Source organism: Crinia signifera, chromosome 6 (assembly GCF_055691185.1).
Source record: "Crinia signifera chromosome 6, ASM5569118v1, whole genome shotgun sequence".
Lineage (NCBI taxonomy): Eukaryota > Metazoa > Chordata > Amphibia > Anura > Myobatrachidae > Crinia > Crinia signifera.
The window spans coordinates 289101266-289125754 of record NC_139222.1 but is presented as its reverse complement, the minus strand read 5'-3'; the positions used below and the strand labels follow the sequence as shown (position 1 = coordinate 289125754).

Here is a 24489-nt window from a genome sequence, read left to right as displayed (position 1 = left end):
CAGTAACGAGACCGGCGTTATATAGGGTATACGGTCAGTAATGGGCAGTAACGAGACCAGCGTTATATAGGGTATACGGACAGTAATGGGCAGTAATGAGACCAGTGTTATATAGCGTATACGGACAGTAATGGGAAGTAACGAGACCGGCGTTATATAGGGTATACGGTCAGTAATGGGCAGTAATGAGACCGGCGTTATATAGGGTATACGGACATAATGGGCAGTAATGAGACCGGCGTTATATAGGGTATACGGACAGTAATGGGCAGTAACGAGACAAGCGTTATATAGGGTATACGGACAGTAATCGGCAGTAACGAGACCAGCGTTATATAGGGTATACGGTCAGTAATGGGCAGTAACGAGACCAGCGTTATATAGGGTATACGGACAGTAATGGGAAGTAACGAGACCGGCACTATATAGGGTATACGGACAGTAATGGGCAGTACAGAGACCGGCACTATATAGGGTATACGGTCAGTAATGGGCAGTAACCAGACCGGCGTTATATAGGGTATACGGACAGTAATGGGCAGTAGTGACTCCGGCGTTATATAGGGTATACGGACAGTAATGAGACCAGTGTTATATAGGGTATACGGACAGTAATGGGAAGTAGTGACTCCGGCGTTATATAGGGTATATGGGCAGTAATGAGACCAGTGTTATATAGGGTATACGGACAGTAATGGGAAGTAACGAGACCGGCGTTATATAGGGTATACGGTCAGTAATGGGCAGTAACAAAACCGGCGTTATATAGGGTATACGGTCAGTAATGGGCAGTAATGAGACCGGCGTTATATAGGGTATACGGACAGTAATGGGCAGTAATGAGACCAGCGTTATATAGGGTATACGGTCAGTAATGGGCAGTAATGAGACCAGTGTTATATAGGGTATACGGACAGTAATGGGAAGTAACGAGACCGGCGTTATATAGGGTATATGGTCAGTAATGGGCAGTAATGAGACCAGTGTTATATAGGGTATACGGACAGAAATGGGAAGTAACGAGACCGGCACTATATAGGGTATACTGACAGTAATGGGCAGTACAGAGACCGGCACTATATAGGGTATACGGTCAGTAATGGGCAGTAACCAGCCCGGCGTTATATAGGGTATACGGACAGTAATGGGCAGTAACGAGACCGGCGTTATATAGGGTATACGGTCAGTAATGGGCAGTAACGAGACCGGCGTTATATAGGGTATACGGTCAGTAATGGGCAGTAACGAGACCGCCTTTATATTGGGTATACGGACAGTAATGGGAAGTAATGAGACTGGCGTTATATAGGGTATATGGTCAGTAATGGGCAGTAACGAGACCAGCGTTATATAGGGTATACGGACAGTAATGGGCAGTAACGAGACCAGCGTTATATAGGGTATATGGTCAGTAATGGGCAATAATGAGACCAGCGTTATATAGGGTATACGGACAGCAATGGACAGTAACCAGCCCGGCGTTGTATAGGGTATACGGACAGTAATGGGAAGTAACGAGACCGGCGTTATATAGGGTATACGGACAGTAATGGTCAGTAACGAGACCGGCGTTATACAGTATAGGGTATACGGTCAGTAATGGGCAGTAATGAGACCAGTGTTATATAGGGTATACGGACAGTAATGGACAGTAACAAGCCCGGCGTTATATAGGGTATATGGGCAGTAATGGTCAGTAATGAGACCAGCGTTATATAGGGTATACGGTCAGTAATGATACCGGCGTTATATAGGGTATACGGACAGTAATGGGCAGTAACGAGACCAGCGTTATATAGGGTATACGGTCAGTAATGGGCAGTAATGAGACCAGTGTTATATAGGGTATACGGACAGTAATGGGAAGTAACGAGACCGGCGTTATATAGGGTATATGGTCAGTAATGGGCAGTAATGAGACCAGTGTTATATAGGGTATACGGACAGAAATGGGAAGTAACGAGACCGGCACTATATAGGGTATACGGACAGTAATGGGCAGTACAGAGACCGGCACTATATAGGGTATACGGTCAGTAATGGGCAGTAACCAGCCCGGCGTTATATAGGGTACACGGACAGTAATGGGCAGTAACGAGACCGGCATTATATAGGGTATACGGTCAGTAATGGGCAGTAACGAGACCGGCGTTATATAGGGTATACGGTCAGTAATGGGCAGTAACGAGACCGCCTTTATATTGGGTATACGGACAGTAATGGGAAGTAACGAGACCGGCGTTATATAGGGTATATGGACAGTAATGGGCAGTAATGAGACCAGTGTTATATAGGGTATACGGACATAATGGGCAGTAACGAGACCAGCGTTATATAGGGTATACGGACAGTAATGGGCAGTAACGAGACCAGCGTTATATAGGGTATACGGACAGTAATGGGCAGTAACGAGACCAGCGTTATACAGGGTATACGGTCAGTAATGGGAAGTAACAAGCCCGGCATTATATAGGGTATATGGTCAGTAATGGGCAATAATGAGACCAGCGTTATATAGGGTATACGGACAGCAATGGACAGTAACCAGCCCGGCGTTGTATAGGGTATACGGACAGTAATGGGAAGTAACGAGACCGGCGTTATATAGGGAACACGGACAGTAATGGTCAGTAACGAGACCGGCGTTATATAGAGTATACGGTCAGTAATGGGCAGTAATGAGACCAGTGTTATATAGGGTATACGGACAGTAATGGACAGTAACAAGCCCGGCGTTATATAGGGTATACGGACAGTAATGGGCAGTAACGAGACCGGCGTTATATAGGGTATACGGTCAGTAATGGGCAGTAATGAGACCGGTGTTATATAGGGTATACGGACAGTAATGGGCAGTAACGAGACCAGTGTTATATAGGGTATACGGACAGTAATGGACAGTAACAAGCCCGGCGTTATATAGGGTATACGGATAGTAATGGGCAGTAACGAGACCGGCGTTATATAGGGTATATGGGCAGTAATGGTCAGTAATGAGACCGGCGTTATATAGGGTATACGGACAGTAATGGGCAGTAACGAGACCAGCGTTATATAGGGTATACGGACAGTAATGGGAAGTAACGAGACCAGCGTTATATAGGGTATACGGTCAGTAATGGGCAGTAATGAGACCAGTGTTACATAGGGTATACGGACAGTAATGGGAAGTAACGAGACCGGCGTTATATAGGGTATACGGACATAATGGGCAGTAATGAGACCGGCGTTATATAGGGTATACGGACAGTAATTGGCAGTAATGAGACCGGCGTTATATAGGGTATACGGACAGTAATGGGCAGTAACGAGACCAGCGTTATATAGGGTATACGGACAGTAATGGGAAGTAACGAGACCAGCGTTATATAGGGTATACGGTCAGTAATGGGCAGTAATGAGACCAGTGTTACATAGGGTATACGGACAGTAATGGGAAGTAACGAGACCGGCGTTATATAGGGTATACGGACATAATGGGCAGTAATGAGACCGGCGTTATATAGGGTATACGGACAGTAATGGGCAGTAATGAGACCAGTGTTACATAGGGTATACGGACAGTAATGGGCAGTAATGAGACCAGTGTTATATAGGGTATACGGACAGTAATGGACAGTAACAAGCCCGGCGTTATATAGGGTATATGGGCAGTAATGGTCAGTAATGAGACCAGCGTTATATAGGGTATACGGTCAGTAATGATACCGGCGTTATATAGGGTATACGGACAGTAATGGGCAGTAACGAGACCAGCGTTATATAGGGTATACGGTCAGTAATGGGCAGTAATGAGACCAGTGTTATATAGGGTATACGGACAGTAATGGGAAGTAACGAGACCGGCGTTATATAGGGTATATGGTCAGTAATGGGCAGTAATGAGACCAGTGTTATATAGGGTATACGGACAGAAATGGGAAGTAACGAGACCGGCACTATATAGGGTATACGGACAGTAATGGGCAGTACAGAGACCGGCACTATATAGGGTATACGGTCAGTAATGGGCAGTAACCAGCCCGGCGTTATATAGGGTACACGGACAGTAATGGGCAGTAACGAGACCGGCATTATATAGGGTATACGGTCAGTAATGGGCAGTAACGAGACCGGCGTTATATAGGGTATACGGTCAGTAATGGGCAGTAACGAGACCGCCTTTATATTGGGTATACGGACAGTAATGGGAAGTAACGAGACCGGCGTTATATAGGGTATACGGACAGTAATGGGCAGTAATGAGACCAGTGTTATATAGGGTATACGGACATAATGGGCAGTAACGAGACCAGCGTTATATAGGGTATACGGTCAGTAATGGGAAGTAACAAGCCCGGCATTATATAGGGTATATGGTCAGTAATGGGCAATAATGAGACCAGCGTTATATAGGGTATACGGACAGCAATGGACAGTAACCAGCCCGGCGTTGTATAGGGTATACGGACAGTAATGGGAAGTAACGAGACCGGCGTTATATAGGGAACACGGACAGTAATGGTCAGTAACGAGACCGGCGTTATATAGAGTATACGGTCAGTAATGGGCAGTAATGAGACCAGTGTTATATAGGGTATACGGACAGTAATGGACAGTAACAAGCCCGGCGTTATATAGGGTACACGGACAGTAATGGGCAGTAACGAGACCGGCATTATATAGGGTATACGGTCAGTAATGGGCAGTAACGAGACCGGCGTTATATAGGGTATACGGTCAGTAATGGGCAGTAACGAGACCGCCTTTATATTGGGTATACGGACAGTAATGGGAAGTAACGAGACCGGCGTTATATAGGGTATATGGACAGTAATGGGCAGTAATGAGACCAGTGTTATATAGGGTATACGGACATAATGGGCAGTAACGAGACCAGCGTTATATAGGGTATACGGACAGTAATGGGCAGTAACGAGACCAGCGTTATATAGGGTATACGGACAGTAATGGGCAGTAACGAGACCAGCGTTATACAGGGTATACGGTCAGTAATGGGAAGTAACAAGCCCGGCATTATATAGGGTATATGGTCAGTAATGGGCAATAATGAGACCAGCGTTATATAGGGTATACGGACAGCAATGGACAGTAACCAGCCCGGCGTTGTATAGGGTATACGGACAGTAATGGGAAGTAACGAGACCGGCGTTATATAGGGAACACGGACAGTAATGGTCAGTAACGAGACCGTCGTTATATAGAGTATACGGTCAGTAATGGGCAGTAATGAGACCAGTGTTATATAGGGTATACGGACAGTAATGGACAGTAACAAGCCCGGCGTTATATAGGGTATACGGACAGTAATGGGCAGTAACGAGACCGGCGTTATATAGGGTATACGGTCAGTAATGGGCAGTAATGAGACCGGTGTTATATAGGGTATACGGACAGTAATGGGCAGTAACGAGACCAGTGTTATATAGGGTATACGGACAGTAATGGACAGTAACAAGCCCGGCGTTATATAGGGTATACGGATAGTAATGGGCAGTAACGAGACCGGCGTTATATAGGGTATATGGGCAGTAATGGTCAGTAATGAGACCGGCGTTATATAGGGTATACGGACAGTAATGGGCAGTAACGAGACCAGCGTTATATAGGGTATACGGACAGTAATGGGAAGTAACGAGACCAGCGTTATATAGGGTATACGGTCAGTAATGGGCAGTAATGAGACCAGTGTTACATAGGGTATACGGACAGTAATGGGAAGTAACGAGACCGGCGTTATATAGGGTATACGGACATAATGGGCAGTAATGAGACCGGCGTTATATAGGGTATACGGACAGTAATTGGCAGTAATGAGACCGGCGTTATATAGGGTATACGGACAGTAATGGGCAGTAACGAGACCAGCGTTATATAGGGTATACGGACAGTAATGGGAAGTAACGAGACCAGCGTTATATAGGGTATACGGTCAGTAATGGGCAGTAATGAGACCAGTGTTACATAGGGTATACGGACAGTAATGGGAAGTAACGAGACCGGCGTTATATAGGGTATACGGACATAATGGGCAGTAATGAGACCGGCGTTATATAGGGTATACGGACAGTAATGGGCAGTAATGAGACCAGTGTTACATAGGGTATACGGACAGTAATGGGCAGTAATGAGACCAGTGTTATATAGGGTATACGGACAGTAATGGACAGTAACAAGCCCGGCGTTATATAGGGTATATGGGCAGTAATGGTCAGTAATGAGACCAGCGTTATATAGGGTATACGGTCAGTAATGATACCGGCGTTATATAGGGTATACGGACAGTAATGGGCAGTAACGAGACCAGCGTTATATAGGGTATACGGTCAGTAATGGGCAGTAATGAGACCAGTGTTATATAGGGTATACGGACAGTAATGGGAAGTAACGAGACCGGCGTTATATAGGGTATATGGTCAGTAATGGGCAGTAATGAGACCAGTGTTATATAGGGTATACGGACAGAAATGGGAAGTAACGAGACCGGCACTATATAGGGTATACGGACAGTAATGGGCAGTACAGAGACCGGCACTATATAGGGTATACGGTCAGTAATGGGCAGTAACCAGCCCGGCGTTATATAGGGTACACGGACAGTAATGGGCAGTAACGAGACCGGCATTATATAGGGTATACGGTCAGTAATGGGCAGTAACGAGACCGGCGTTATATAGGGTATACGGTCAGTAATGGGCAGTAACGAGACCGCCTTTATATTGGGTATACGGACAGTAATGGGAAGTAACGAGACCGGCGTTATATAGGGTATACGGACAGTAATGGGCAGTAATGAGACCAGTGTTATATAGGGTATACGGACATAATGGGCAGTAACGAGACCAGCGTTATATAGGGTATACGGACAGTAATGGGCAGTAACGAGACCAGCGTTATATAGGGTATACGGACAGTAATGGGCAGTAACGAGACCAGCGTTATACAGGGTATACGGTCAGTAATGGGAAGTAACAAGCCCGGCATTATATAGGGTATATGGTCAGTAATGGGCAATAATGAGACCAGCGTTATATAGGGTATACGGACAGCAATGGACAGTAACCAGCCCGGCGTTGTATAGGGTATACGGACAGTAATGGGAAGTAACGAGACCGGCGTTATATAGGGAACACGGACAGTAATGGTCAGTAACGAGACCGGCGTTATATAGAGTATACGGTCAGTAATGGGCAGTAATGAGACCAGTGTTATATAGGGTATACGGACAGTAATGGACAGTAACAAGCCCGGCGTTATATAGGGTATACGGACAGTAATGGGCAGTAACGAGACCGGCGTTATATAGGGTATACGGTCAGTAATGGGCAGTAATGAGACCGGTGTTATATAGGGTATACGGACAGTAATGGGCAGTAACGAGACCAGTGTTATATAGGGTATACGGACAGTAATGGACAGTAACAAGCCCGGCGTTATATAGGGTATACGGATAGTAATGGGCAGTAACGAGACCGGCGTTATATAGGGTATATGGGCAGTAATGGTCAGTAATGAGACCGGCGTTATATAGGGTATACGGACAGTAATGGGCAGTAACGAGACCAGCGTTATATAGGGTATACGGACAGTAATGGGAAGTAACGAGACCAGCGTTATATAGGGTATACGGTCAGTAATGGGCAGTAATGAGACCAGTGTTACATAGGGTATACGGACAGTAATGGGAAGTAACGAGACCGGCGTTATATAGGGTATACGGACATAATGGGCAGTAATGAGACCGGCGTTATATAGGGTATACGGACAGTAATTGGCAGTAATGAGACCGGCGTTATATAGGGTATACGGACAGTAATGGGCAGTAACGAGACCAGCGTAATATAGGGTATACGGACAGTAATGGGAAGTAACGAGACCAGCGTTATATAGGGTATACGGTCAGTAATGGGCAGTAATGAGACCAGTGTTACATAGGGTATACGGACAGTAATGGGAAGTAACGAGACCGGCGTTATATAGGGTATACGGACATAATGGGCAGTAATGAGACCGGCGTTATATAGGGTATACGGACAGTAATGGGCAGTAATGAGACCAGTGTTACATAGGGTATACGGACAGTAATGGGAAGTAACGAGACCGGCGTTATATAGGGTATACGGACAGTAACGGGCATTAATGAGACCGGCGTTATATAGGGTATACGGACATAATGGGCAGTAACGAGACCGGCGTTATATAGGGTATACGGACAGTAATCGGCAGTAATGAGACCAGCGTTATATAGGGTATACGGTCAGTAATGGGCAGTAACGAGACCAGCGTTATATAGGGTATACGGACAGAAATGGAAAGTAACGAGACCGGCGTTATATAGGGTATACGGACAGTAATGGGCAGTACAGAGACCGGCACTATATAGGGTATACGGTCAGTAATGGGCAGTAATGAGACCAGTGTTATATAGGGTATACGGACAGTAATGGGCAGTAACGAGACCGGCGTTATATAGGGTATACGGACAGTAATGGGCAGTAACGAGACCGGCGTTATATAGGGTATACGGACAGTAATGGGCAGTAACGAGACCAGCGTTATATAGGGTATACGGACATAATGGGCAGTACAGAGACCGGCACTATATAGGGTATACGGACAGTAATGGGCAGTGACGAGACCAGCGTTATATAGGGTATACGGTCAGTAATGGGCAGTAATGAGACCAGCGTTATATAGGGTATACTGACAGTAATGGGCAGTAACGAGACCGGCGTTATATAGGGTATACTGACAGTAATGGGCAGTAATGAGACTGGTGTTATATAGGGTATACGGACAGTAATGAGCAGTAACGAGACCAGCGTTATATAGGGTATACGGACATAATGGGCAGTACAGAGACCGGCACTATATAGGGTATACGGACAGTAATGGGGAGTAACGAGACCGGCACTATATAGGGTATACGGACAGTAATGGGCAGTAACGAGACAGCGTTATATAGGGTATACGGACAGTAATGGGCAGTAACGAGACCGGCGTTATATAGGGTATACTGACAGTAATGGGCAGTAATGAGACCGGCGTTATATAGGGTATACGGACAGTAATGGGCAGTAACGAGACCGGCGTTATATAGGGTATACGGACAGTAATGGGCAGTAACGAGACCAGCACTATATAGGGTATACGGACAGTAATGGGGAGTAACGAGACCGGCACTATATAGGGTATACGGACAGTAATGGGCAGTAACGAGACCGGCGTTATATAGGGTATACGGACAGTAATGGGCAGTAACGAGACCGGCTTTATATAGGGTATACGGACAGTAATGGGGAGTAACGAGACCGGCGTTATATAGGGTATACGGACAGTAATGGGGAGTAACGAGACCAGCGTTATATAGGGTATACGGACAGTAATGGGAAGTAACGAGACCGGCACTATATAGGGTATACTGACAGTAATGGGCAGTAACGAGACCAGCGTTATATAGGGTATACGGACAGTAATGGGAAGTAACGAGACCGGCACTATATAGGGTATACGGACAGTAATGATCAGTAACGAGACCGGCGTTATATAGGGTATACGGTCAGTAATGGGCAGTAATGAGACCGGTGTTATATAGGGTATACGGACAGTAATGGGAAGTAACGAGACCGGCGTTATATAGGGTATACGGACAGTAATGGGCAGTAATGAGACCAGCGTTATATAGGGTATACGGGCAGTAATGAGACCGGCGTTATATAGGGTATACGGACAGTAATGGGCAGTAATGAGACCGGCGTTATATAGGGTATACGGACAGTAATGGGTAGTAACGAGACCGGCGTTATATAGGGTATACGGACAGTAATGAGACCGGCGTTATATAGGGTATACGGACAGTAATGGGCAGTAATGAGACCGGCGTTATATAGGGTATACGGACAGTAATGAGACCGGCGTTATATAGGGTATACGGACAGTAATGGGCAGTAATGAGACCGGCGTTATATAGGGTATACGGACAGTAATGAGACCGGCGTTATATAGGGTATACGGACAGTAATGGGCAGTAATGAGACCAGTGTTATATAGGGTATACGGACAGTAATGGGCAGTAATGAGATCGGTGTTATATAGGGTATACGGACAGTAATGGGTAGTAACGAGACCAGCGTTATATAGGGTATACTGACAGTAATGGGCAGTAACGAGACCAGCGTTATATAGGGTATACGGACAGTAATGGGAAGTAACGAGACCGGCACTATATAGGGTATACGGACAGTAATGATCAGTAACGAGACCGGCGTTATATAGGGTATACTGACAGTAATGAGCAGTAATGAGACCAGCGTTATATAGGGTATACGGTCAGTAATGGGCAGTAATGAGACCGGTGTTATATAGGGTATACGGACAGTAATGGGAAGTAACGAGACCGGCGTTATATAGGGTATACGGACAGTAATGGGCAGTAATGAGACCAGTGTTATATAGGGTATACGGACAGTAATGGGCAGTAATGAGACCGGTGTTATATAGGGTATACGGACAGTAATGGGAAGTAACGAGACCAGCGTTATATAGGGTATACGGACAGTAATGGGTAGTAACGAGACCGGCGTTATATATAGTATACGGACAGTAATGATCAGTAACGAGACCGGCGTTATATAGGGTATACGGACAGTAATGGGAAGTAACGAAACGGCGTTATATAGGGTATACAGACAGTAATGGGCAGTAACGAGACCGGCGTTATATAGGGTATACTGACAGTAATGGGCAGTAACGAGACCAGCGTTATATAGGGTATACGGACAGTAATGGGCAGTAACGAGACCAGCGTTATATAGGGTATACGGACAGTAATGGGCAGTAACGAGACTGGCTTTATATAGGGTATACGGACATAATGGGCAGTAATGAGACCGGCGTTATATAGGGTATACGGACAGTAATGGGCAGTAACGAGACCGGCGTTATACAGGGTATACGGTCAGTAATGGGCAGTAACGAGACCGGCGTTATATAGGGTATACGGTCAGTAAGGGGCAGTAACGAGACCGGCGTTATATAGGGTATACGGTCAGTAAGGGGCAGTAACGAGACCAGCGTTATATAGGGTATACGGACAGTACTGGGCAGTAACGAGACCAGCGTTATATAGGGTATACGGACAGTAATGGGCAGTAACGAGACCGGCGTTATATAGGGTATACGGACAGTAATGGGCAGTAATGACACCGGCGTTATATAGGGTATACGGACAGTAATGGGCAGTAACGAGACCGGCGTTATATAGGCTATATAGACAGTAATGGGCAGTAATGAGACCAGCGTTATATAGGGTATACGGTCAGTAATGGGCAGTAATGAGACCGGCGTTATATAGGGTATACGGACAGTAATGGGCAGTAACGAGACCGGCGTTATATAGGGTATACGGTCAGTAATGGGCAGTATTGAGACCAGTGTTATATAGGGTATACGGACAGTAATGGGCAGTAATGAGACCAGCGTTATATAGGGTATACGGTCAGTAATGGGCAGTAACGAGACCAGCGTTATATAGGGTATACGGACAGTAATAGGCAGTAACGAGACCGGCGTTATATAGGGTATACGGACAGAAATGGGAAGTAACGAGACCGGCACTATATAGGGTATACGGACAGTAATGGGCAGTAACCAGCCCGGCGTTATATAGGGTATACGGACATAATGGGCAGTAATGAGACCGGCGTTATATAGGGTATACGGACAGTAATGGGCAGTAACGAGACCGGCGTTATATAGGGTATACGGTCAGTAACGGGCAGTAACGAGACCGGCGTTATATAGGGTATACAGACAGTAATGGGCAGTAACGAGACCGGCACTATATAGGGTATACGGACAGTAATGGGAAGTAACGAGACCGGCGTTATATAGGGTATACGGTCAGTAATGGGCAGTAATGAGACCGGCGTTATATAGGGTATACGGACAGAAATGGGAAGTAACGAGACCGGCACTATATAGGGTATACGGACAGTAATGGGCAGTACAGAGACCGGCACTATATAGGGTATACGGTCAGCAATGGGCAGTAACCAGCCCGGCGTTATATAGGGTATACGGACAGTAATGGGCAGTAACGAGACCGGCGTTATATATGGTATACGGTCAGTAACTAGACCGGCGTTATATTGGGTATACGGTCAGTAATGGGCAGTAACGAGACCGCCGTTATATTGGGTATACGGACAGTAATGGGAAGTAACGAGACCGGCGTTATATAGGGTATACGGACAGTAATGGGCAGTAACGACACCGGCGTTATATAGGGTATACGGACAGTAATGGGCAGTAACGAGACCGGCGTTATATAGGGTATACGGTCAGTAATGGGCAGTAACGAGACCGGCGTTATATAGGGTATACGGACAGTAATCGGCAGTAACGAGACCAGCGTTATATAGGGTATACGGTCAGTAATGGGCAGTAACGAGACCAGCGTTATATAGGGTATACGGACAGAAATGGGAAGTAACGAGACCGGCACTATATAGGGTATATGGACAGTAATGGGCAGTACAGAGACCGGCACTATATAGGGTATACGGTCAGTAATGGGCAGTAACCAGCCCGGCGTTATATAGGGTATACGGACAGTAATGGGCAGCAAAGAGAACGGTGTTATATAGGGTATACGGACAGTAATGGGCAGTAACGAGACCGGCGTTATATAGGGTATACGGTCAGTAATGGGAAGTAACGAGACCGGCGTTATATAGGGTATACGGTCAGTAATGGGCAGTAATGACTCTGGCGTTATATAGGGTATACGGACAGTAATGGGAAGTAACGAGACCGGCGTTATATAGGGTATACGGACAGTAATGGGCAGTAATGACTCTGGCGTTATATAGGGTATACGGACAGTAATGGGCAGTAACGTGACCAGTGTTATATAGGGTATACGGACAGTAATGGGCAGTAACGAGACCGGCGTTATATAGGGTATACGGTCAGTAATGGGCAGTAACGAGACCAGCGTTATATAGGGTATACGGACAGTAATGGGCAGTAATGAGACCAGTGTTATATAGCGTATACGGACAGTAATGGGAAGTAACGAGACCGGCGTTATATAGGGTATACGGTCAGTAATGGGCAGTAATGAGACCGGCGTTATATAGGGTATACGGACATAATGGGCAGTAATGAGACCGGCGTTATATAGGGTATACGGACAGTAATGGGCAGTAACGAGACAAGCGTTATATAGGGTATACGGACAGTAATCGGCAGTAACGAGACCAGCGTTATATAGGGTATACGGTCAGTAATGGGCAGTAACGAGACCAGCGTTATATAGGGTATACGGACAGTAATGGGAAGTAACGAGACCGGCACTATATAGGGTATACGGACAGTAATGGGCAGTACAGAGACCGGCACTATATAGGGTATACGGTCAGTAATGGGCAGTAACCAGACCGGCGTTATATAGGGTATACGGACAGTAATGGGCAGTAGTGACTCCGGCGTTATATAGGGTATACGGACAGTAATGAGACCAGTGTTATATAGGGTATACGGACAGTAATGGGAAGTAGTGACTCCGGCGTTATATAGGGTATATGGGCAGTAATGAGACCAGTGTTATATAGGGTATACGGACAGTAATGGGAAGTAACGAGACCGGCGTTATATAGGGTATACGGTCAGTAATGGGCAGTAACAAAACCGGCGTTATATAGGGTATACGGTCAGTAATGGGCAGTAATGAGACCGGCGTTATATAGGGTATACGGACAGTAATGGGCAGTAATGAGACCAGCGTTATATAGGGTATACGGTCAGTAATGGGCAGTAATGAGACCAGTGTTATATAGGGTATACGGACAGTAATGGGAAGTAACGAGACCGGCGTTATATAGGGTATATGGTCAGTAATGGGCAGTAATGAGACCAGTGTTATATAGGGTATACGGACAGAAATGGGAAGTAACGAGACCGGCACTATATAGGGTATACTGACAGTAATGGGCAGTACAGAGACCGGCACTATATAGGGTATACGGTCAGTAATGGGCAGTAACCAGCCCGGCGTTATATAGGGTATACGGACAGTAATGGGCAGTAACGAGACCGGCGTTATATAGGGTATACGGTCAGTAATGGGCAGTAACGAGACCGGCGTTATATAGGGTATACGGTCAGTAATGGGCAGTAACGAGACCGCCTTTATATTGGGTATACGGACAGTAATGGGAAGTAATGAGACTGGCGTTATATAGGGTATATGGTCAGTAATGGGCAGTAACGAGACCAGCGTTATATAGGGTATACGGACAGTAATGGGCAGTAACGAGACCAGCGTTATATAGGGTATATGGTCAGTAATGGGCAATAATGAGACCAGCGTTATATAGGGTATACGGACAGCAATGGACAGTAACCAGCCCGGCGTTGTATAGGGTATACGGACAGTAATGGGAAGTAACGAGACCGGCGTTATATAGGGTATACGGACAGTAATGGTCAGTAACGAGACCGGCGTTATATAGGGTATACGGTCAGTAATGGGCAGTAATGAGACCAGTGTTATATAGGGTATACGGACAGTAATGGACAGTAACAAGCCCGGCGTTATATAGGGTATATGGGCAGTAATGGTCAGTAATGAGACCAGCGTTATATAGGGTATACGGTCAGTAATGATACCGGCGTTATATAGGGTATACGGACAGTAATGGGCAGTAACGAGACCAGCGTTATATAGGGTATACGGTCAGTAATGGGCAGTAATGAGACCAGTGTTATATAGGGTATACGGACAGTAATGGGAAGTAACGAGACCGGCGTTATATAGGGTATATGGTCAGTAATGGGCAGTAATGAGACCAGTGTTATATAGGGTATACGGACAGAAATGGGAAGTAACGAGACCGGCACTATATAGGGTATACGGACAGTAATGGGCAGTACAGAGACCGGCACTATATAGGGTATACGGTCAGTAATGGGCAGTAACCAGCCCGGCGTTATATAGGGTACACGGACAGTAATGGGCAGTAACGAGACCGGCATTATATAGGGTATACGGTCAGTAATGGGCAGTAACGAGACCGGCGTTATATAGGGTATACGGTCAGTAATGGGCAGTAACGAGACCGCCTTTATATTGGGTATACGGACAGTAATGGGAAGTAACGAGACCGGCGTTATATAGGGTATACGGACAGTAATGGGCAGTAATGAGACCAGTGTTATATAGGGTATACGGACATAATGGGCAGTAACGAGACCAGCGTTATATAGGGTATACGGACAGTAATGGGCAGTAACGAGACCAGCGTTATATAGGGTATACGGACAGTAATGGGCAGTAACGAGACCAGCGTTATACAGGGTATACGGTCAGTAATGGGAAGTAACAAGCCCGGCATTATATAGGGTATATGGTCAGTAATGGGCAATAATGAGACCAGCGTTATATAGGGTATACGGACAGCAATGGACAGTAACCAGCCCGGCGTTGTATAGGGTATACGGACAGTAATGGGAAGTAACGAGACCGGCGTTATATAGGGAACACGGACAGTAATGGTCAGTAACGAGACCGGCGTTATATAGAGTATACGGTCAGTAATGGGCAGTAATGAGACCAGTGTTATATAGGGTATACGGACAGTAATGGACAGTAACAAGCCCGGCGTTATATAGGGTATACGGACAGTAATGGGCAGTAACGAGACCGGCGTTATATAGGGTATACGGTCAGTAATGGGCAGTAATGAGACCGGTGTTATATAGGGTATACGGACAGTAATGGGCAGTAACGAGACCAGTGTTATATAGGGTATACGGACAGTAATGGACAGTAACAAGCCCGGCGTTATATAGGGTATACGGATAGTAATGGGCAGTAACGAGACCGGCGTTATATAGGGTATATGGGCAGTAATGGTCAGTAATGAGACCGGCGTTATATAGGGTATACGGACAGTAATGGGCAGTAACGAGACCAGCGTTATATAGGGTATACGGACAGTAATGGGAAGTAACGAGACCAGCGTTATATAGGGTATACGGTCAGTAATGGGCAGTAATGAGACCAGTGTTACATAGGGTATACGGACAGTAATGGGAAGTAACGAGACCGGCGTTATATAGGGTATACGGACATAATGGGCAGTAATGAGACCGGCGTTATATAGGGTATACGGACAGTAATTGGCAGTAATGAGACCGGCGTTATATAGGGTATACGGACAGTAATGGGCAGTAACGAGACCAGCGTTATATAGGGTATACGGACAGTAATGGGAAGTAACGAGACCAGCGTTATATAGGGTATACGGTCAGTAATGGGCAGTAATGAGACCAGTGTTACATAGGGTATACGGACAGTAATGGGAAGTAACGAGACCGGCGTTATATAGGGTATACGGACATAATGGGCAGTAATGAGACCGGCGTTATATAGGGTATACGGACAGTAATGGGCAGTAATGAGACCAGTGTTACATAGGGTATACGGACAGTAATGGGAAGTAACGAGACCGGCGTTATATAGGGTATACGGACAGTAACGGGCATTAATGAGACCGGCGTTATATAGGGTATACGGACATAATGGGCAGTAACGAGACCGGCGTTATATAGGGTATACGGACAGTAATCGGCAGTAATGAGACCAGCGTTATATAGGGTATACGGTCAGTAATGGGCAGTAACGAGACCAGCGTTATATAGGGTATACGGACAGAAATGGAAAGTAACGAGACCGGCGTTATATAGGGTATACGGACAGTAATGGGCAGTACAGAGACCGGCACTATATAGGGTATACGGTCAGTAATGGGCAGTAATGAGACCAGTGTTATATAGGGTATACGGACAGTAATGGGCAGTAACGAGACCGGCGTTATATAGGGTATACGGACAGTAATGGGCAGTAACGAGACCGGCGTTATATAGGGTATACGGACAGTAATGGGCAGTAACGAGACCAGCGTTATATAGGGTATACGGACATAATGGGCAGTACAGAGACCGGCACTATATAGGGTATACGGACAGTAATGGGCAGTGACGAGACCAGCGTTATATAGGGTATACGGTCAGTAATGGGCAGTAATGAGACCGGCGTTATATAGGGTATACGGTCAGTAATGGGAAGTAATGAGACCAGCGTTATATAGGGTATACGGTCAGTAATGGGAAGTAATGAGACCAGCGTTATATAGGGTATACGGACAGTAATGGGCAGTAACGAGACCGGCGTTATATAGGGTATACGGTCAGTAATGGGCAGTAATGAGACCAGCGTTATATAGGGTATACGGACAGTAATGGGCAGTAACGAGACCGGCGTTATATAGGGTATACGGTCAGTAATGGGCAGTATTGAGACCAGTGTTATATAGGGTATACGGACAGTAATGGGCAGTAACGAGACCAGCGTTATATAGGGTATACGGACATAATGGGCAGTACAGAGACCGGCACTATATAGGGTATACGGACAGTAATGGGCAGTGACGAGACCAGCGTTATATAGGGTATACGGTCAGTAATGGGCAGTAATGAGACCGGCGTTATATAGGGTATACGGTCAGTAATGGGAAGTAATGAGACCAGCGTTATATAGGGTATACGGTCAGTAATGGGAAGTAATGAGACCAGCGTTATATAGGGTATACGGACAGTAATGGGCAGTAACGAGACCGGCGTTATATAGGGTATACGGTCAGTAATGGGCAGTATTGAGACCAGTGTTATATAGGGTATACGGACAGTAATGGGAAGTAAAGAGACCGGCGTTATATAGGGTATACGGTCAGTAAGGGGCAGTAATGAGACCAGCGTTATATAGGGTATACGGACAGTAATGGGCAGTAATGAGACCAGCGTTATATAGGGTATACGGACAGTAATGGGAAGTAAAGAGACCGGCGTTATATAGGGTATACGGACAGTAATGGGCAGTAACGAGACCGGCGTTATATAGGGTATACTGACAGTAATGGGCAGTAATGAGACCAGCGTTATATAGGGTATACGGTCAGTAATGTGCAGTAACGAGACCGGCGTTATATAGGGTATACGGACAGTAATGGGCAGTAACGAGACCAGCGTTATATAGGGTATACGGACAGTAATGGGCAGTAACGAGACCGGCGTTATATAGGGTATACGGACAGTAATGGGCAGTAACGAGACCGGCACTATATAGGGTATACGGACAGTAATGGGCAGTAACGAGACCAGTGTTATATAGGGTATACGGACAGTAATGGGCAGTAACGAGACCGGCGTTATATAGGGTATACGGACAGTAATGGGCAGTAACGAGACGGCGTTATATAGGGTATACGGACAGTAATGGGCAGTAACGAGACTGGCGTTATATAGGGTATACGGTCAGTAATGGGCAGTAACGAGACCAGCGTTATATAGGGTATACGGACAGTAATGGGCAGTAACGAGACCAGCGTTATATAGGGTATACGGTCAGTAATGGGCAGTAATGAGACCGGTGTTATATAGGGTATACGGATAGTAATGGGCAGTAACGAGACCGGCGTTATATAGGGTATACGGACAGTAATGGGCAGTAACGAGACCGGCGTTATATAGGGTATACTGACAGTAATGGGCAGTAACGAGACCGGCGTTATATAGGGTATACTGACAGTAATGGGCAGTAACGAGACCAGTGTTATATAGGGTATACGGACATAATGGGCAGTAACGAGACCAGCGTTATATAGGGTATACGGACAGTAATGGGCAGTAACGAGACCGGCGTTATATAGGGTATACGGACAGTAATGGGCAGTAACGAGACCGGCGTTATATAGGGTATACGGTCAGTAATGGGCAGTAACGAGACCGGCGTTATATAGGGTATACGGTCAGTAATGGGCAGTATTGAGACCAGCGTTATATAGGGTATACGGACAGTAATGAGCAGTAACGAGACCGGCGTTATATAGGGTATACGGACAGTAATGAGCAGTAACGAGACCGGCGTTATATAGGGTATACGGACAGTAATGGGCAGTAACGTGACCGGTGTTATATAGGGTATACGGGCAGTAATGGGCAGTAACGTGACCGGTGTTATATAGGGTATATGGGCAGTAATGAGACCAGCGTTATATAGGGTATACGGACAGTAATGGGCAGTAACGAGACCGGCGTTATATAGGGTATACGGACAGTAATGGGCAGTAACGTGACCGGTGTTATATAGGGTATATGGGCAGTAATGAGACCGGCGTTATATAGGGTATACGGACAGTAATGGGCAGTAACGAGACCACCGTTATATAGGGTATACAGACAGTAATGGGCAGTAACGAGACCAGCACTATATAGGGTATACGGACAGTAATGGGCAGTAATGAGACCAGCGTTATATAGGGTATACGGACAGTAATGGGCAGTAACGAGGCCACAGCCGGCGGAAAGGGACCCGCACTACGGTGCCACCCACAAAATGGAAGCCAGGTAGGGCTATACTTTAGCAACCGGCGGCTGGTGCCGCTAAACATATTTTTGAATTTTGCCGCCAGGCCACTTTGTCCAGTATAGCGCCGCGGCACGGAGGGTTAACCCCTTCAGTGCCATGGCCGCCATTAACCACGTGTGCTGGGGTCTCCGGCCACAGGGTCCTTGCGTACTGTATATTAGATAACGTTCCCCCTACATGGCATGGTTCTGTAAATACGGCATTACACTAGAACTATAACTACAATTATACCCAGATCCCCGCAGGCCGAGCACTATGACATTATCTGAGCGGTAATACAGAGATCACACATTATTACGGCTAATGAAATATACACGCGGTGTATAAGGCCAGGATCCCGCGACAAATGGCCGCCTGCTCATAGGCCAGAGAGCGTTAATCAGACATGAGAGGTGAGAAGTCACCTTCAGCCTCTCATTGAGAACCTCAGACACTTTATGAGGTATTACTAACTGAAACCAAAATAAATTTCCCTCTGGACCGGCGCGGGGAGCGGGAACCAGGCTTTATGATCCAAGTTAGTAAAAGTCGCCGTATAATTCCCCTCGGGAGATTTATGACGCTGCCGGCAGCCATTAGACCGAGCACAGTGAGAAAGGGCAGCGACGGCATCGCCGGTGCCTACAGCGAGGTGGCAGGAGCGCCGGGCGATATATCACCGGCTCCGCAATTAACCTTCAGCACTAGACTGAATAAGAGATATAAATACATAAAATAAGAGATACTCAGATGCGAGGGAGTTATTCCCTTCACAGAACGCGCGGATCACTTTCACGGTAAAACCGCGGGTGCTGAGGTGTGTTCCTTAACACTCTGGCTGCCTCCTGGTAGGTCAGGAACATGGGGGCATATGTACAGTACTAAGCCATTGAGATAGATAAAATACCGGCCAATCAGCTCCTGACTTCCATGTTACAGGCTGTGTTTGAAAAAAAATGACAGAACGTGATTGGCTGGTACTTTATTTCCATCCTCTCCAAGGCTTAGGCCTATATCCAATTAGCAGCAGTGAATTACCGCTACCAATTAGTGCGCCGGGGGCTTTGCCTATTAGCCCCAATGCCGGCAATTATCAAGGGTTTGGTTTGGTCTGACTCTGCGATAAGCCGGCTTTTATTCAGTCATCATGGATGTAAAATTACATACTGTAGGTGTGTCGCGGACCCTTAGTATTTTTCTTCTGGGAAAAATGGGGGGGTTTTCCTGCGCAACAATTACAAAACAAAAATTAACCTCAAAAAGACAGTTTCTTGCAGAATTTTTGTGGCGGCTGCAGCGAAGTTCACAATTCAAATAGGGTAGCCACACCCACATCCATCCCAAACTGACCCACTGGCAGTTGGTGTGGCTACAGTATTTGGGTGCAGCCCCCCACCCCCCCTGGAGCCGCCACTGGGTACCGCCATTAGTACATAGACCAAACAATCTTGCAGCTTCTCCGTTGTGGCACTAGGAGTCCCAGCATGCCAAAGGACACACTTTCAGTTAATTAAATAACAAAACTAGGAGGGTAGTTCTGATTATATAGAATTGGGATTATTAGGTGATGGAGCAGGGGAGTGAGGTCACAGCGTGGGAGAACGGTGGAATTAATCCCTGGAATCACCATTCCGCCTGTCAGAGCGAGCGATGACTGTTATCCCGGCCGACGCGGCTCCTCAGCTGTTGATACCTTGATCTTTTCACAGATAATCCGGGGTGACAAACGGCAGGAGGCTGACAGGACGAGGCACCATCACCAGCCAATCTCTATCGGGGCAAGGAGAATCACCCCCATCGTCTGCTGCTGTGTGTATGGGACCACGGTGCGAGCAGGGGGATGTTGGGGATTATTGGCTGAGGGTCAGGTGTTTAACCCCGTCACTGACAACGTTCTCAAGGCCTCTACATGTTGCTATTATAAGGAGACTGAATCAGAACGTCAGGCTTGCTGCATGACATATTACTGAAATGGCAGAATAATGAGTGTCTAGGGATGTGGGAACGGCATTTACAGAAATATGGCATCATGCAGTGAGCAACCCCCAGACAACTACAGCAGGGAAATCAGAAAGCCGGCATTTGGATCATACACACACATTACACAGCTGCAAGCACTCAGATAGGTGCCACACCCGTTCCGCAGCGCTCTACTGAGTGACAGTTACTATCATGGCCTGGTGGTAGAAGAGACAGCTCTCTTCTCTATACCCCACACAATGGCGACACTGGTGGTAGAAGAGACAGCTCTATACCCCACATAAAGGAGAGACCAGATGCAGCCACCATGACCTACATACCCCTGATCAGCCAGTAATTGCCCTATACAGTGGTATCTCCCCATCTATACAGCCCAGCAGCAGAACTCACTTATATGGTACTCCTGTATGTTGCTGATGTAGCCGTAGACTGAAGAATAACCAAATATGATGACCATGACCACTTCGCGGCTGTCCATCTCTACGATGTGTGCCGAGTGCCCCTCCACCGCGTACATCTGCCCATGGTTCAGGACAGAAGGAGTCCGGGACGTCCATGACTGGCTGGAGATGTTGAAGATCCAAAGTTCATTGGTCACGTTCCCTGCGCTGGCCTCAATCTTCCCTCCGTACATGTAGATCTCATCCTGGGAGAGAGGAGACAGCAAGTTACGGCTTTATGTGTCTATGGGGGGACAGACCACACACACAGAGGAGACAGGACGTTACAGCTGTATGTGTCTATGGGGGGACAGACCACACACACAGAGGAGACAGGAGGTTACAGCTGTATGTGTCTATGGGGGGACAGACCACACACACAGAGAAGACAGGAGGTTACAGCTGTATGTGTCTATGGGGGGACAGACCACACACACAGAGGAGACAGGACGTTACAGCTGAATGTGTCTATGGAGGGACAGACCACACACACAGAGGAGACAGGACGTTACAGCTGTATGTGTCTATGGGGGGACAGACCACACACACAGAGGAGACAGGAGGTTACAGCTGTATGTGTCTATGGGGGGACAGACCACACACACAGAGGAGACAGGAGGTTACAGCTGTATGTGTCTATGGGGGACAGACCACACACACAGAAGAGACAGGAGGTTACAGCTGTATGTGTCTATGGGGGAACAGACCACACACAGAGAGGAGACAGGAGGTTACAGCTGTATGTGTCTATGGGGGGACAGACCACACACACAGAGGAGACAGCACGTTACAGCTGTATGTGTCTATGGGGGGTCAGACCACACACAGAGAGGAGACAGGACGTTACAGCTGTATGTGTCTATGGGGGGTCAGACCACACACAGAGGAGACAGGAGGTTACAGCTGTATGTGTCTATGGGGGGACAGACCACACACACACAGAGGAGACAGGAGGTTACAGCTGTATGTGTCTATAGGGGAACAGACCACACACAGAGGAGACAGGACGTTACAGCTGTATGTGTCTATGGGGGGACAGACCACACACACAGAGGAGACAGGAGGTTACAGCTGTATGTGTCTATGGGGGGACAGACCACACACACAGAGGAGACAGGACGTTACAGCTGTATGTGTCTATGGGGGGACAGACCACACACAGAGGAGACAGGATGTTACAGCTGTATGTGTCTATGGGGGGACAGACCACACACACAGAGGAGACAGGAGGTTACAGCTGTATGTGTCTATGGGGAGACAGACCCCACACACAGAGGAGACAGGAGGTTACAGCTGTATGTGTCTATGGGGGGACAGACCACACACAGAGGAGACAGGAGGTTACAGCTGTATATGTCTATGGGGGGACAGACCACACACACAGAGGAGACAGGAGGTTACAGCTGTATGTGTCTATGGGGGGACAGACCACACACAGAGGAGACAGGACGTTACAGCTGTATGTGTCTATGGGGGGACAGACCACACACACAGAGGAGACAGGACGTTACAGCTGTATGTGTCTATGGGGGGACAGACCACACACACAGAGGAGACAGGACGTTACAGCTGTATGTGTCTATGGGGGGACAGACCACACACACAAAGGAGACAGGAGGTTACAGCTGTATGTGTATATGGGGGGACAGACCACACACACAGAGGAGACAGGACGTTACAGCTGTATGTGTCTATGGGGGGACAGACCACACACACAGAGGAGACAGGACGTTACAGCTGAATGTGTCTATGGGGGGACAGACCACACACACAGAGGAGACAGGATGTTACAGCTGTATGTGTCTATGGGGGGACAGACCACACACACAGAGGAGACAGGAGGTTACAGCTGTATGTGTCTATGGGGGGACAGACCACACACACAGAGGAGACAGGAGGTTACAGCTGTATGTGTCTATGGGGGGACAGACCACACACACAGAGGAGACAGGAGGTTACAGCTTTATGTGTCTATGGGGGGACAGACCACACACACAAAGGAGACAGGAGGTTACAGCTGTATGTGTCTATGGGGTGACAGTCCACACACAGAGAGGAGACAGGACGTTACAGCTGTATGTGTCTATGGGGGGACAGATCACACACACAAAAGAGACAGGATGTTACAGCTGTATGTGTCTATGGGGGGACAGACCACACACACAAAGGAGACAGGAGGTTACAGCTGTATGTGTCTATGGGGGGACAGACCACACACACAGAGAAGACAGGAGGTTACAGCTGTATGTGTCTATAGGGGGGCAGACCACACACACAAAGGAGACAGGACGTTACAGCTGTATGTGTCTATGGGGGGACAGACCACACACACAGAGGAGACAGCACGTTACAGCTGTATGTGTCTATGGGGGGTCAGACCACACACAGAGAGGAGACAGGACGTTACAGCTGTATGTGTCTATGGGGGGTCAGACCACACACAGAGGAGACAGGAGGTTACAGCTGTATGTGTCTATGGGGGGACAGACCACACACACACAGAGGAGACAGGAGGTTACAGCTGTATGTGTCTATGGGGGGACAGACCACACACAGAGGAGACAGGAGGTTACAGCTGTATATGTCTATGGGGGGACA

At 47.1% G+C, this 24489-nt stretch overlaps 1 protein-coding gene across 1 annotated transcript in view; it reads right to left on the bottom strand.

The window, feature by feature from the left end:
• The window catches only part of ATRNL1 (attractin like 1), a 656009-nt gene that overhangs the window by 475416 nt on the left and 156104 nt on the right, over positions 1-24489 (bottom strand). Inside the window, exon 9 of the mRNA XM_083149894.1 lies at positions 21842-22097. Within this exon, the coding sequence (XP_083006020.1) occupies positions 21842-22097 (256 nt within the window). The remainder of the gene's footprint in view (positions 1-21841; positions 22098-24489) is intronic.